Genomic DNA, 14,810 nt, shown 5'->3' on the forward strand with positions numbered 1-14,810 from the left:
AGAGATTACATCATATAGCAGTGGTGGCCAAACTGGCTTGCAAGCCTCATGCTGCTCTTTGAGTTTATTTTTTGGCTTGTTGCCCACTGCTGCAGATGCCTGCCCGCCATCCCAACCTGCAGGCGCCTGCTTGCCACTCACCATCCACTGTCACTGCCCACGGATGCCCACTTTTCAGGTCTCATACTGAAACATAATCATACTGAGCTAGTCTGGCCACCCCTGTTGTATAGCATGGGGCTTCAACTGCTCATATGTGGTGCAGGGCTAATAGACTCACCATCAATGGAGATCAGAATGACACGAGAGTGGTCATAGGCAATTACATTTGCATAGCGGTTCTTTGGTTTGTTCACTTCTAGGTTGGAGTTCTCCCAGGTGAACTGCTGTCCAGGATCAATAGACTAAAGAGGAAAAGAGAGGAAATAGAATGCTAAAATACAGTGCTTTCAGTCAGTCTTTGGCATGTTAACAAGCTTTTGGCTACCAGTCACCCTCCCAATCCTGAAATTAACAGCAGTCACTCCTAGAATGTAAAACAATATACCAAGAAAAATGTGAAAGTTTCATATTAGAAATCAGCAGATTGCATCACATGATTTATTTGAAGATTTATTTGCCCACATTCAATCTGAGCAGACCAAAATCATCATCATCATCCTGCTTATAGAAAATAAACTTATTAATTGGCCACTTGCAATCAGAACAGTATTTAGTTTTTCCACTATGTGAACTCTCTCCCATGTCTGAAAGTCAAAAACATGCTGGTAACAATGGTCTTGTATACGTAGAAGTGCAGTGTATTGGGAAATCTGTGCACAGCTGAAAGCCCTGAAAGGGCAAAATGCCCCAAATATATTTCAAAGCAACCTTTAGAACAGAAGCACCCACATGGAGTTGATGCCTTGTTGTATGGACACAGAAAGCTGTACTGAGACAGACCACTGGTCCATCAAGTTCAGTACTGCTAACACTTTTTCCTGCCACATGTAGGGATGGCTGAGATTGAACTAGGGACCTTCTGCATGCAAAGTAGATGATCTACCCCTGAGCTACAATTTAAGGAGCAACAGGCTGACATTACCCTCAACAAAACCAGCAGACAGGGCTGGGTCATTGGAAGGAATGATGACCAAGTTCAAGGTATTGCATCAGCCCTTTTGGCAAAACAGAGCATCTTCATGTTAGGTTCAATGGTAGAAAGCAATGCAGTGCACAAAAGGCGTTTTCACAGCCTCAGCAGGGAGGATATGACATCACAGCATCACTAATAGGTGGTTTGGGAAATGCAGGATGTAAATAGACGTTTCCAGCAGGAACCCTATAATCTTCTATTATCAGAGTAATAAGCAGGCAGCACAGTGCAAAGTGGCAGGAGCAGACAAAGCACAGCTCTCTGTTGCTCATGACTGGAGCTCTCATCATACTAAGTAGATCTTCTAGATGGACGCAAGGGATGCTTCCAGATGAGACTTTTATTCTGCCCGACCTCATTCATGGAATTTTCTGGAGGGCACTGACAACAGCCACTGTTCCATTAGCCACTGTTTCTGAACACAAGACATTATGCAATGCAATTTTATTTTTTAGCAATACAATTTTTTAGCACACTGAGATAGGAAAAGTGAGGCAAAGTAGGAAGAAATACCCCTGCAAAAAGTAGATGACCTTTCAGCAGTGTCCTTCCCTTTTCTATTGTACTGTCATATATTTCAGGTTACATATCCATTTTGTGCACCGAAAAAGTATTTTCCGTTCCCTCAAGACTTCTTTTAGGAAGAAAAGCAGTAAGAGATCCCACTGAATACAGCAGTACTTACTTTTGAGTAGGATCTAGCTGTAAGGCTACAAATATCTTACTAGGGCAGAATTTATTTATTTATTATTTGAAATTTCACTATGCTGAAACACATTCTCTTTGCATCAAAGGAGTGCCTTCACATGTCCGGAGAAGGAAAAGGGTTTAAGGGTATAACAAAAACCTGCAGTTTCCTAGTCATATTGAGAAACTGAACAGAAACACACACACATGCAGTTACAGCCTTATTGTAATCATGTTTACCCAGAAATCTGAAACTCACTTGCCCTGTGCTGTAGGCACTTTAAAAGACACACCATGTGCTAAATACATAGCAAAGCACACACTTCAAAAGAGGAAAATGGGTGAGTGACAACCATGAGGGATCAGAGAAGGGACAATACTGTCTAGTTGTGATAATATGCCCACTGCTACGAGCTAGGGTTCCTCCCTTTGCACATTCAAAGCAACAGACCTTTCTTGCAAAATGTTCTTATTGACCAAAGGATTTTCCAGAAGCACAAACACCCAGAATGGATCTCTGAGCATGCACAGCATGGTTTGTTGAACACAATCTAGTATTTACTTCTTAGGAACTCTTCTTATGAGTATGTTTGGGGCCCATCCTTTCAGGAGGGGTCTTCTGGAAATGACCATGCCTCTTCTCTGTATGCTGATTCTCTAACTGGGCCACCCTCCTCCACTGACATCGCGTCATAGGACAAGAGTTATAACTGTCTTGTCTGTCTCTGAGAAGCTCCCCTGTTCAAGCCCCTCCATTCTCAGAGGCTGCCTACACCTGGGGAGTCTGGCCTTGAGATAAGCTTCTCTCATCTGAACATTTGGAATTGGCTCACATTCTGAGGCCCCCTCCAGCTCCTCCTCCTCTTCCAAATCCCAGTTGGCAGGCCTTAAGAATGCAAGCCAAGAGCAACTGCCTTCCTCACTCCCAACACCTGCTGTGTGGCTGGACCTGATGCTTCATCTTGAAGTCCGGCATTGAGCAGGTGGGCTGGACCTGATGCCCTTCCTGGCCCTTTCCATTCTACCACTCTATGATTCTATAAGGGTGCACACACAGCAAAGGACCCTAAAGAACTATGGCTGGGCTGTGGGAATTCTGGTTTTGGCTTACAGCAGAAAAGCAATGATTGGCAGTGCTGGGAGCCTCTGTCAGCAAGCACCAAGTCTCTCTGGTTCACTGCTGCTTGGAATTGTCCACCTTACAACTAGACAATTCTTGTTTTTCCCAGAACAGGGGAGTTCCATCAGGGTTCTCAGTAAATCTTTTTCTTTTTGCAATAAATCTCTAATAGAAAGCAGGTAATTCTCAGCTCAAAACACACAGAATATGAAGCTCCTCCCAAGAGTGACATTAGGAAAGTCAGTTTAGTAGTATTTTGATAAATAAAACAATATATTCTATGCCAGATCCTCATTTGATCAGGTTAGAACCTTATCTGTTCATGAATGAATGGCTGATAATGCACCATAAGCCAAAGTCAAGCTGTTCTAGATGGAAAAAGCCACTTTTGTAAACAATTAGGAAAATGGCTACTTTCTTTTATATGAGCACTTGTATCACTAGAATGGCTATGTACAGTGGAAAACTACACTCCCACAGGTTTTGTTCAAAGGTGGACAGGTAGGGTCAAAAGTGCTCAGGCTCACACTGAGCAAGCTGCAATGTCTTGGATGAAAAAGACAAGGGCAGCACACCTCGCCACTGCCACTAAAGCAATTGTCTCTCTCTCCCTCTGGAGTGAGAAGGTACAAAATCCTCCACTGTTCTATCACTAACAACCCCTTAAGAGGGCAAACAGGTGAGAAAGGCAGAAGAAAGAATCCACCTGGTTGTGAAGAGGTGCTAATTAAATACGGCTGCAAATGAGTGACTCATTTAGAAGTGAAATGATTTAATTTAAACCTCAATGATGAATTAATGTGCACCTGTTTCTCACTTAATGACGAGCAAATGAGTAAATAAGACAGGGAAGGGAGAGTGCTCAGAATGCAGCTGCAATCCATTACACATAGACCTCTGGATGAGCCATACTAAGGGAAAAGTACATCACACACCCCTCCTACCTCCTTTTCCTTGTCCAGGGGCCTCAGTGGGCTACATAAATTTATTCCTACTCTTGCAGACCAACCACAAACAGACACTACCTAACTGAGGGCAGTACCAGGTTTATACGCATGTGTGCGGGGAAAGGGTGGTGGTTGGTGGCATGGAATGGGAAACCATGCCCATTTATATGCTATTAACTTTTTCTCTACAAGGGTTCCTGTGCCTTAAATAACTGAATGGTCAGCAGAAATACAGAAGCTGAGGCTTATCCTCACATCCAGTAATCAGAGAACTTTACACTATTTTGTTGAAAGAACTGGAATCCTGCCAGAAAAAAGTTGGCAGCCTTTTAACAACACTGAATGTTGTGCAGGCTGTATGATGCTAACCTTGTTGATCCTGTGCTTTGGCTCATGGATGCTTTCCTGAGCTCTGAAATGAGACCTTACTCTAATGCAAGACGAACAAGCCTATGAACACTCAGACCAAGGTGACAGAATTGCAACATTTATGACCGACACTGTTGTTTAAATGAGGAAATAACAACTTATGAATCAACCACTGGCAATGTGTCAAATTGTAGCATCACTTCTGACACTGGAAAGAAAAAAAACCTAAAGTTTCTATGATAAGCTGCACTACAGGAAGCAATCCTGGTTCTAGGAGCATGTACATGGTCATGATGGGTCTCACAGATGCAGGAAGGGGAGACTGAAGAAGGAGCAGGAGTTGGTACCTGCAGCAACTGAAGACAGTCAAGCTGCCACAGGAGCTCACCCAAACCTGACAGAAGGAACAATGAGAAAGCTGCAGCTACATGCCTGGCTTCTCCTCCTCCGATCCCCTCTTCCCTTGTCTATTGTGGGTTGCGAGTTGATTCCTGCTCACCACAGCAGAGAGGAGAGTAGCATGGGCAGAAAGACTGTTGGAGTTGCAGGGTGGAGAGTGTTGTTACTGCCCACAGCCTGACATACTTGAGTTGAGCTCTGGAAGGGGCAGATAATTCTCTGGGAAAGAACTAAGAAAACCCCACTGGTCTTATTCTCCCATCAAATGGTGAAGCAGGGAGTAAGGAAACTCTGGAAGTGGGAAATTCTTTTAGAAGAACAGGAGGAGAGAGATCTGGTGCAGTACAGCCTACAGGACTATTTTCTGGCTCTGTCTGTCATCATGGGACTATATCACTGAACCTTGCTAGAGCTCCTGATGGGCCCTAATGCTGTGGCAGATGGTTGGAAGTGAACAACTGGGAAAGACCACTCAGATGCACAGAAGCATGTGATAGTATTTCATGATCATTCAAGAGGCAGCAATGAACTTACTGTCCCAGTAGGAGGTTACTAAGCAGAATCTGCAGGGCTTCCTCAATGAATGGCTTCTCGGAGACAGAAAGCTGAGTGCAGGGCATTCTGGGAGTCAAGACAGGCAGATTGCATGGCAGCAGTATAGAACTGCTGAGGGCCAGAAATCCTGGATTATTCTTTCCTGCTCTATGATGAAGATGGGTGTGGATGAGGATAAGGTGAATCCAGCAACAGAGACTGCCATCATGGGAATAAGCAGGTTGCTTACCTGTAACTGATGTTCTTTGAGTGGCCATCTGTGCATTCACACATATGGGAGCTGTGCCTGCGCATGCCTGGAAAGATTGAAAGCTAACGGTTTTGGTGGGAAAACTCCGCTCCCCTCCCCCCTTGGTAGTATATATAGAGTGGAGTGTCCGCCATTTTCTCCAGTCTTTGGAGACTGAACATTCGCCACCTCACGGAGGAAGATGGCATAACAACCTATCAGGTACTGTCACATCCCCTTCCGGTACCGATGTCATAAAAATATGAGGTACCGAAACAGTATTATACGGAACCGATGATGAAACCACTCACCGACACTGAGCGGGGCCGGCGGGTGGGTTGTGTGAATGCACAGATGGCCACTCGAAGAACGTCAGTTACAGGTAAGCAACCTGCTTTTCTTCGTTGTGGCCTCTGTGCATCACACATATGGGTGAATAGCAAGCTTACCAGAAACAGTGGTGGGTGGTGTTGCTATTGAAGAATGGCAGAAAGAACAGCTCTCCCGAAGGAACAGTCTTCTGGCACGCACGTCAAGGTGATAGTGCTTCGCGAAAGTACAAGGCGTAGCCCAAGTTGCTGCCTTACAGACATCCTGGATTGGGACACCTGTAGCAAACGCGGAGGAAGCCAACTCTGCTCTAGTGGAATGGCCCCTTGGAACAACAGGTAAGTCCATCTTTGAAAGTTGGTACGCCAACGAAATGGTTTGAACAATCCATTTCGACAGCCTCTGAGATGAAACAGGTGATCTTTGGTCCCGCTCAGAATACTTTACAAAAAGCCTATTGGAGTGTTGAAGAGATTCCGTGCACAATCTATAAAAGGCTAAGCATCATCGAACATCCAAGGTATGCAAGGCCCTCTCAATCGGGTTTGATGGTGATGGAAAGAAAGCAGGTAGCACAATTTCTTGGTTCAGGTGAAACAGTGTGGCAACTTTAGGCAAAAAAGTTGGATCCATCCTCAGGACCACCTTTTCCTTATGGAAGTTTAAGTAAGGTGGATCAATTCGAAGAGCACAAAGCTCACTGGCTCTACGAGCTGAAGTAACAGCAACAAGGAAGGCCGTTTTCCACAAAACGAGATGCATATCGACAGTGGCTAAGGGCTTGAACGGTGGTTTTGTAAGCGCCTGGAGGACAACCGAGAGGCTCCATGTCGGCATAACCAGCCGAACAGATGGATGGAGATTCTGCAGTCCTTTAAGAAATTTCCGAATAAGCGGCTGCGAAAACACCGACAATCCTTGGACTGTACCTCGATAATGTGACACTGCAGCTGCATAAACCTTAATTGAGGAAGGTTTCAGTCCCGAGTGATGCAGGTGCAGCAGAAACTGAAGAATATTCTCAACCGACGCCGTAACTGGGTTAAACGAGCTAGATTCCGCAAAGGATGAAAAGTGGCGCCACTTCGCTGCCTAGGACTTTCGAGTTGACAGCCTCAGTGCCGACTCGAGAATCCTTAAAACGTCCGGATCGAGGGAGCTCGGTCCCGACAACATTCCCATCAGTACTGAGTCAGTGAAGGGGTCAGACCAGTCATGAGTTGAGGTACCAAGTGATCTAGCAGATCTCTGTCCCGAAACAGTCTCTTGGATCAATGAATCCTCCATGCAGTGAGACTCAATGACGACAAGTCCAGGTGACGGACAGCGCCGTTTTGCTGGGTTAGTAAATCTTGTGTGGTCAGAAGACGAAGGAAATTGCCGTCCGAGATCCGAAGGAGAGTGGAGAACCATGCTTGACAGGGCCACCAAGGTGATATGAGTATTCCTGTGGCATCGTCGTGCACGATCTTCGAGATGACTTTGGTCAGTAGAGGAATAGGTGGGAATGTGTAAAACCTGAGATTTGTGCATGGGTTCATAAGGGCATCCCCCATCGATCCCGGTCCTATTCCCGCCCTGGAGCAGAATCTTTTGCACACCTTGTTTCTGTGGGTAGCAAATAGGTCTATGTCCGAATGTCCCCACAGTTGGAACAATTGAATGCAGACATGGTGATTCAGTTCCCATTCGTGGGTGATCGACATATGTCTGCTCAGGGTGTCTGCCTCTTCATTGTTGGTCCCGGCCAGATAGACCACCAAAAGGGTTATACCTCTCGGGATACACCACTCCCAAATGTCCATGGATAGGGGGCTAGAGCAGTGGACTTTGTTCTGCCCTGTTTGTTGATATAGAATATCGCCACTATGCTGTCAGACGTGATTTGTATTACTTGGTGGCGAAGAACTACTTTGAAGGACCGGAGTGCCTTGAAAATCGCTAGTAGCTCAAGGTAATTTATGTGGCTCAACAATTGTTGGCGGTTCCACATGCCCTGGGATCGAAGCCCTGTGCATACCACACCCCACCCGACCAGCGAAGCATCGGTGTATAGAGTCATTGTTGGGTGAGGGGTGATGAAGGGGGTCCCCACGTTTAAATTGGCCAGGGATATCCACCAAGTCAATGTTCGTAAAACAGTGCGGGGCATATGAAGTAGTTTGCTGGGTGAATCTCTTTGTGGATGAAAGTTCTTGTTGAACCAGAGTTGAAGAGGACGGAACTTCAACCTGGCATGTCGGACAATGGCGACTGTGGCAGCCATGTGACCCAAAAGTCTTTGTATTGAGAGCGCTGTCACTACACGGCTTTGTCAATCCGAGAGATGCAGATGCGGAGGCTGTCCTGACGAGCTTGAGGGAGGAACGCCTTCGCTACCGTGGAATCGAGACGAGCTCCGATGAAGTCTATCACCTGTGTAGGGACAAGGGATGATTTTTCACTGTTAATGCAAAGTCCAAGATTGTCCAACAGTATGCAAGCAGCCTGAACAGCTGACAGTAGGGTTTCACGGGTCTGTGACACTATAAGCCAGTCATCCAGGTAAGGGTAGACTTGGATGCCCTGAAGTCGAAGGTGAGCACAGACTGGTCCCATACATTTCATGAAGACCCTCGGAGCCGTGGCCAAGCCAAACGGAAGGACATTAAACTCGTAAATGTCAGTTCCGACGGTGAAACGCAGAAGACGCCTATGACTTGGATGAATCAAAATATGGAAATAGGCATCTTTTAAGTCAAGGGAGGCAAACCAATCTTCTCTCCTTAGCAGCAGAACGATATTTTGAAGGGTAGTCATCCAAAATTTCTTTGGTTTGATAAACTTGTTGATATTTCAGAGGTCCAAGATCGGACGAAGACCACCTTCCCGCTTCGGGACAGTAAAATATCTGGAATAGAATCCGTGAAGCCCTTCGGAGCTGGAGATCCGTTGAATCGCCCCCTTACGAAGCAGTTGTTGCACTTCATTCACTAGCACTGGGGAGCGCGGTGTAAATCGAATTGGGCTCGATGGAGGAACGGTATCGAATTCTGTTCTGCATCCAAGCTGAATGATCGACAGGACCCACCAATCAGATGTAATGGACTCCCAAATGAGGAGTCGGCCTTGCAGCCGTTCCCCAAAAGGGAGGGGGAAGGGTGGGTATGGAGGTGGAGGAGAGGTTCGCCCGTCCCATCAGCGTTGATGCTTCTCGGTATCGAAACGTCGTCAGTTTTGTGGGAAACGCTGATGAGGTTGTTGCCTTCTGCATTGCGGCTCTCGAGCGACTGAACAAGTCTAGACATAAGCTCCCCGAAAGATATGTGGGGCTCTTCAGGCGATGATGGGCCTTGAGACGTGATCAGGCCATCCGGAGAGGTAGAGTCAGCATCCGAGTTGGGCCCAAGGTGGTATGGCTCCGACGAGGAAGTCCCTGGTGAAGTGGGACATTCAGGTTCGACCTGCTGGGAGATAGATGGCATATCCTCATGTGCGGAAGGCGAGGAGCGATCCCAAGGGTGAGGACGAAATACGAAAGAATGGTTTTCCTCCCAACCCAACTGGTAATTGTAACAGGGCTGGAACCATCCTTCTTCCCGCCTCTCATCCATTTGGGACCGAGGTGGTGGTGATGGAGATCGGTCTCTAGCTCTCGCCGTAGGCATAGGAGTTGGGGAATGAGCCCTCGGAGGGGAGTCCTGAATCTCCCCATCGGATATCGACTCACGGTGCGGCTCCTCGGGCGGTTGGATAGGTAGGCCCTGTTGTGGAGCAGGTTGCACTGGGGACCCTGGAGGGGTAACCTGCATCGCCACTTGAAGCATCGGTACTGATGGTGTTGGTACCAAAGCTGCCGCCGGGATCGATGGTGCTGTTGAACCCGAATTCCGGTGCCTCTTCTTATGAGGAGGTTTGGCCGCCTTATCTTTCTTCGCTTTCTTATGGGCCAAAGACTGATCCGATCCCCCGTGCTTCCTCTTTTCCCGTTGTTTACGTGGGGGAGAAAGAGGTTGCTGAGACCCCGAGGGGGAATTTCCATCATCCGTTGGGTGCGGCTGAGGCATAGGCGGCATGGGCGAAGGCGTTGCCTGGACATGCCCGAGGCAGAGGCTGGGTGTTGAACCGACGCAGACAAGGCTGTGGCCTTGCGCTTAGCAGATGGAGCATGTGCTGGCCCAGGCTTTACTGCAGGCTGATTTGATTGCATCACCGCTTGATCCCATAGGAGCTTCCGCAGTCAGTTCTCCCTATTTTTTCGCGCTTGCTTAGTAAAAGCAAGGCAATGACGGCATTTATCAGTCCTGTGCCCCTCGCCAAGGCAAAGGAGGCACAAGTCATGCGGGTCCGCCAGAGACTTTTTGGACCCACATTCCACACATCTGCGGAAGGCCGATCGCTGCGCCATCACAGAAACAGAAGAAATAGAATAAAGGAAAGAGGGAAAAGCAATATATTTTTTGTTTTTTTTTAAATAAGAACGAAGAAAAGAGAAAAAGGAGATATAAACTGCAACGAGGGAACAATAACTTGGAATAAGAGCAAAAAGAAAAAGACAAACGGTAAGTAACGAACAATACTGAGTCGAGCGAGAGACGAACAGGCACGAGGCACAGCGAACAGCGGTTGCAAAAGACTGGAGAAAATGGCGGACACTCCACTCTATATATACTACCGAGGGGAGAGGGGAGCAGAGTTTTCCCTCCAAAACCGTTAGCTTTCAATCTTTCCGGCCTAGGCACTGCGCAGGCGCAGCACCCATGTGTGTGATGCACAGAGGCCACGACGAAGAACTCAGTTAGGGAGCATAAGAAAAAGATCTGCAACCAAACACTAGACACTTTTTCTCCTTCCACAACACTTCTCTTATGGAGGAAGCTCTTTTACTCCCTATAGGTCATTGGACTTTAATCTGTCAGGAGCATCAGGCATCATTTACAAAGCTTGGAAATTTTATTATATCAAGCACTATATAAATGGTACTAATAAATAAATATGCTGACTCTGGACTAGGAATACAGCCTGTTAAATATAATTTGCTCATCCCAGTAATTAAGGAAAGAATCACACCATTTTACAGATATAAGCATACACCTGGCTCCCACTTACTGAGCTAAGTGGGCGAAGAGTTAGCAGTCCAGAAAATGTTGGGACTATGCCAGCAGTCCATGGCCACCCAAATGTTTCCACACTGGTGATCTTGCCTGTCTCCCTGAGGTATTCACATTAGCACAAGCAAGGCATTCTCCTGTGCCAGTATGCAAATAACAACATGTTAAGTAGACAAATCTAAAGCTCGTTCCACTCTTCACCCTGTGACCTTCTCCATTGCATCGTCGAGGTTCTCAAGATATTCTCCTTGAGTCTGTAAGTGCCTTAGCATGATGCTACTCTTACTTTGAAGGTCCAGCATTGATACAAAGGCTCCAGACTGGTTTTGAATCCAAAGAGGAGGGACAATACATGGTATACAGCTTAAGGACTATGATCAGGGCCAGCCCTACTATTAGGGAGGGTAAAGTAGTTTTTTGAGGTACCTGATTCTGGCTGCTGTGTAAGGTCAGCAAACTGTTACTTCTTTGATTATTATTGTATTTTTACTATTAGGAGCAAGTGCATATAGAATTTTATTCCCTGGATGACAAATTTACCTGGCCAGCCTTTGGTACTATGCACTTTGGCTTTGGGGTGGTGGTAGCAGCAACATTTACCACTTGGTCACAGGCAGAAAATATCTTGGGCTGGCTGTATGATCAGTAATAGATACAAAGAACAGAACTGTAGCCAATTCACCTGCTACACACATAGCAGATAGCATCTGTTCCCTGTCAGCATGGAAGAGAAGTACTCTGGTTCCCAAAAGCCTGTTTCCCTCCTTTCCTCCCCCCCTCTTTCACTGAGCAGAGATGGAAGCTTGTCCCATTTCAAAACTGCCTAATATTTATCTAGGAGACCACCTGCATTGATTATCCTGCCTGCCTGCAGTACAAACAAGAGTCCAACAGGAGGAGCTCAAAGTTAGCCATTGTTCTAGCACAGCAAGTGTAGATAAATAATTAACATGCTGGCAGGACTGTGCTTATTTAATTCTATTAATCCCTGGCTATAAATTCTCTCTGAGTTGTACTGTACATGAAGTACTAAAGATACTCTACCTCTGGCTTGGTTCACCCACCACATCCAGACCAATTAAGAGAGACAATAAGCTAGCCACTCCTATCATGCATGCAAGTCACATGAGAAATGACAAGTTGACTTCGAGCCCATAGCAGCTCCTACCTGGCACTGGTGGCACCAGGCAGCCATTTCACAGGCCAAATCCTTTTTCTGCTCCAACTGTCCTCTCTCATAGATGCATCTCCAAATGCAGCCTCTGCAAGCTGCCGACTGGGCGCTTGACCTCACTTTCTCTGCTATTGCCCCTGAGGTCCTAAAGCAGGGGTTGCAGACTGATGTAGCTCTCCTCTCTCAGCAGTGCAGTTTTGCTCAGCTGGTAATTGCTTCTAATGCTATCCCAATGCTGTGGCTAAAGTGCTGTTAAATATTCAGGCCTCCCTATGGGTTTGAGCTTGCCCTCTGTAGAACAAGCAAACTCGTGTTGTGTGAGAGTACCTCAAATGTAATTCTTCCCAAAAATTTATAGGACAGCAAATGACTTTGACAGATGGTCCAAATTGCTCTCCCTTCCCTTTTTGCAGCTTGAGCCAAGCTAAGTAGCACAAAGGGTATGCACAGCTCAGTGCAAGTCTATATCCAGGAGCCCCTGGGTCACAGGGTCCATGATTGAGACTGGAGTCTACTGGGGGTAAAAGCTGTCATCAGGAGGGGATAGAGAATATGCTTCCTGTGTAGCGGTATGTCCCACTGCTAAACCGCTTGTCCATTACTCAGCTTTGATACACAAGATTGCTCCAGATTAATTACCTATTTTTCTACATATCTTCCCTCACAGCATGCTGTTGTCTCTGCTGTATAGCACCTGCCGTGCCAGTAGTGTCAGTGCACTTGTTAGGCCTGAACATTCAATTTTTTCCCCAGTAGCACCAAGGACAAAATCAAGAAAGGTTTGTTCTGTTTTCTTCCAACTCCCTGAGTGGGTAAGTGTTGCTTCAGGACTCTTCCTCTTTGTGCCATTGAGAATATCCTCTCTTCCTACTCTGCCCATCCTAGCCTGGGAAAAACAGGACTGGGTACAAGGCAGAAGAATCCCTGAGAAAAAGCTATTGGCCACAATCAGCTCCCTACTTAATATCTACTTCAGCATGGCCAATATAGCAGATGATTGCTTTGAAATTGGAATTAGAAAGTGACGGATTGGAAGAACACACATCACAGAGATATTTAATGGCCACTTTGAGAGACATTGAGCTCTCTGGTGTAACTCAGCCCCTGACAAGAGCAGGATCACTGAGCCCCAGATGTTGATGCTGCTAATGTCGCTCACAGTCCTTTCACATCACAAAAGGATTCCTGTTATAATGGTCTGTGAAGCAAAAGTTCTGGCTGCAAATGGGGTGGGGCTGTTTGCGGGGGAAATGGCAAATGGGCCAGCAGGCAAACAGGGACACGGAATGATCTTGCCTGCTTATTTGGTGCACTCACCTAGTTAGAAGCCTTGCTCAAAACTCTACTCCCCTCACTGATATATCATGTGGATTAGTCATCTGGAGTTAACCATTTCCTAGGCTTTAGTCCCACTTCATGTATTTGCCTTTAGTTAGTCAGTGAATCTCCCTGGCTTCCTGGCCCCTATAATCTTGCCTTGTGGGTAATGTGTGTATCACATCTTCTGAATCAAGGGAGATATGCTGCAGCAAGGGGAGGTCAGGGGCAAGGGAAGATAACAATTCAAACAGGACCAATAATGTGTATAAAGGACACTTACTCAATTTATCCTCCCCCCTCTCCCTATATGAGAGAGTTTTATTTATGATATAAACCCCTCACAGCTGAAGTGGGCCCTGCAGGGCTTGCTGCAAGCACATAAAAACATTTATCCTGCTACTGTGACTCTAATAGCTACAAGGGAACTTTTTCCAACATTGCAATTTTTCAAATTAATCATCTGCCTAGTAAATGGTTCATTGTGGAGAGAAGGTACTTGTGAGCAAGAGCCATGGCAATTCTTGGCCTCCATCACAGCATAAGCAGCACTCCAGTGGCTGTGGCACATGTTACATTTCCCAAAATGATTAATAATTATCAGAAAATGTGTAAAATGTAATGTGAGAATAGCTACAGAAATATCTCTATTGCTCCCAATATACACATTTGTAAGCCTCTATATATACTGAACAGGTGTGCACATGGACATTCCCACATTACATTTTATATTGTTCCAGGATTTGGTCAGTGATGCCAGGGTCAGAAAAGGTGACAGTGAAGTGGTCCTAACTGAATACTTGCAAGAAAAGAGAGATAAATATGGAAATGGGGACAAGGGATCAGAGTTAAGGGGTTTTTCACAGACACAAGATTGGCTGAACCAGGTGGTGTCGGGAGTGCTAAAATTTCTTGGACTTGAATTTCTTGGACACACTGAGCCAGATGAAATTATTGTTAGTTCATCAAAACTACTGAGATGCTGTGGAAGAGCTACTATATAGGGGGATGCAGATCTAAAAGAAGACATAAGGCTGCTCACCTCATATTCCTGGGAGAACTTCAGCCCATCATTGGCCTTCAGCCGGTCAATGTTGTCAGCGAGGTCTGTCACCGGAATGGGAGGGTGGTCGCGCATACCTGTCGGACCAAACACAAGGTAGCAGGGGAGAAAATTATTGCTGAGCTACAGGTGGAGTTGTTCATTCATGTGTCTACAGTAGACCAGATGACAATGTGTGACAATGATGAAATGGATGGCACATGAGCAAGGTATCATGACGTGCAGTGCCCACACAATGGCACAATGTATGTGTACATGCTCAGATGAGACAGCTACCAGCCAGGTAACCTCCACACCAGGTGGAAAGGGTGAAAGGACTTGGAAAGATGCTCCTGTGCAGAATGAGGCTGAGTTAGGCTGGGGGACAGGAGTAAAGCAGAAAGCTTTTGCAGAAT

General features: G+C 46.3%; 1 protein-coding gene across 3 annotated transcripts in view; it reads right to left on the reverse strand.

Annotated features, from left to right (window-relative positions):
• The window catches only part of PTPRF (protein tyrosine phosphatase receptor type F), a 607,591-nt gene that overhangs the window by 19,465 nt on the left and 573,316 nt on the right, over window positions 1-14,810 (reverse strand). For all 3 annotated transcript variants that reach the window (XM_044442788.1, XM_044442787.1, XM_044442786.1), the window contains 2 exons: window positions 14,395-14,492; window positions 281-404 (listed from right to left, as the gene is read on the reverse strand). In XM_044442788.1, the coding sequence (XP_044298723.1) occupies window positions 281-404; window positions 14,395-14,492 (222 nt within the window). The remainder of the gene's footprint in view (window positions 1-280; window positions 405-14,394; window positions 14,493-14,810) is intronic.

Source organism: Varanus komodoensis, unplaced genomic scaffold, assembly GCF_004798865.1.
Source record: "Varanus komodoensis strain SLA01 unplaced genomic scaffold, ASM479886v1 scaffold1, whole genome shotgun sequence".
NCBI classification, from domain to species: Eukaryota; Metazoa; Chordata; class Lepidosauria; order Squamata; family Varanidae; genus Varanus; species Varanus komodoensis.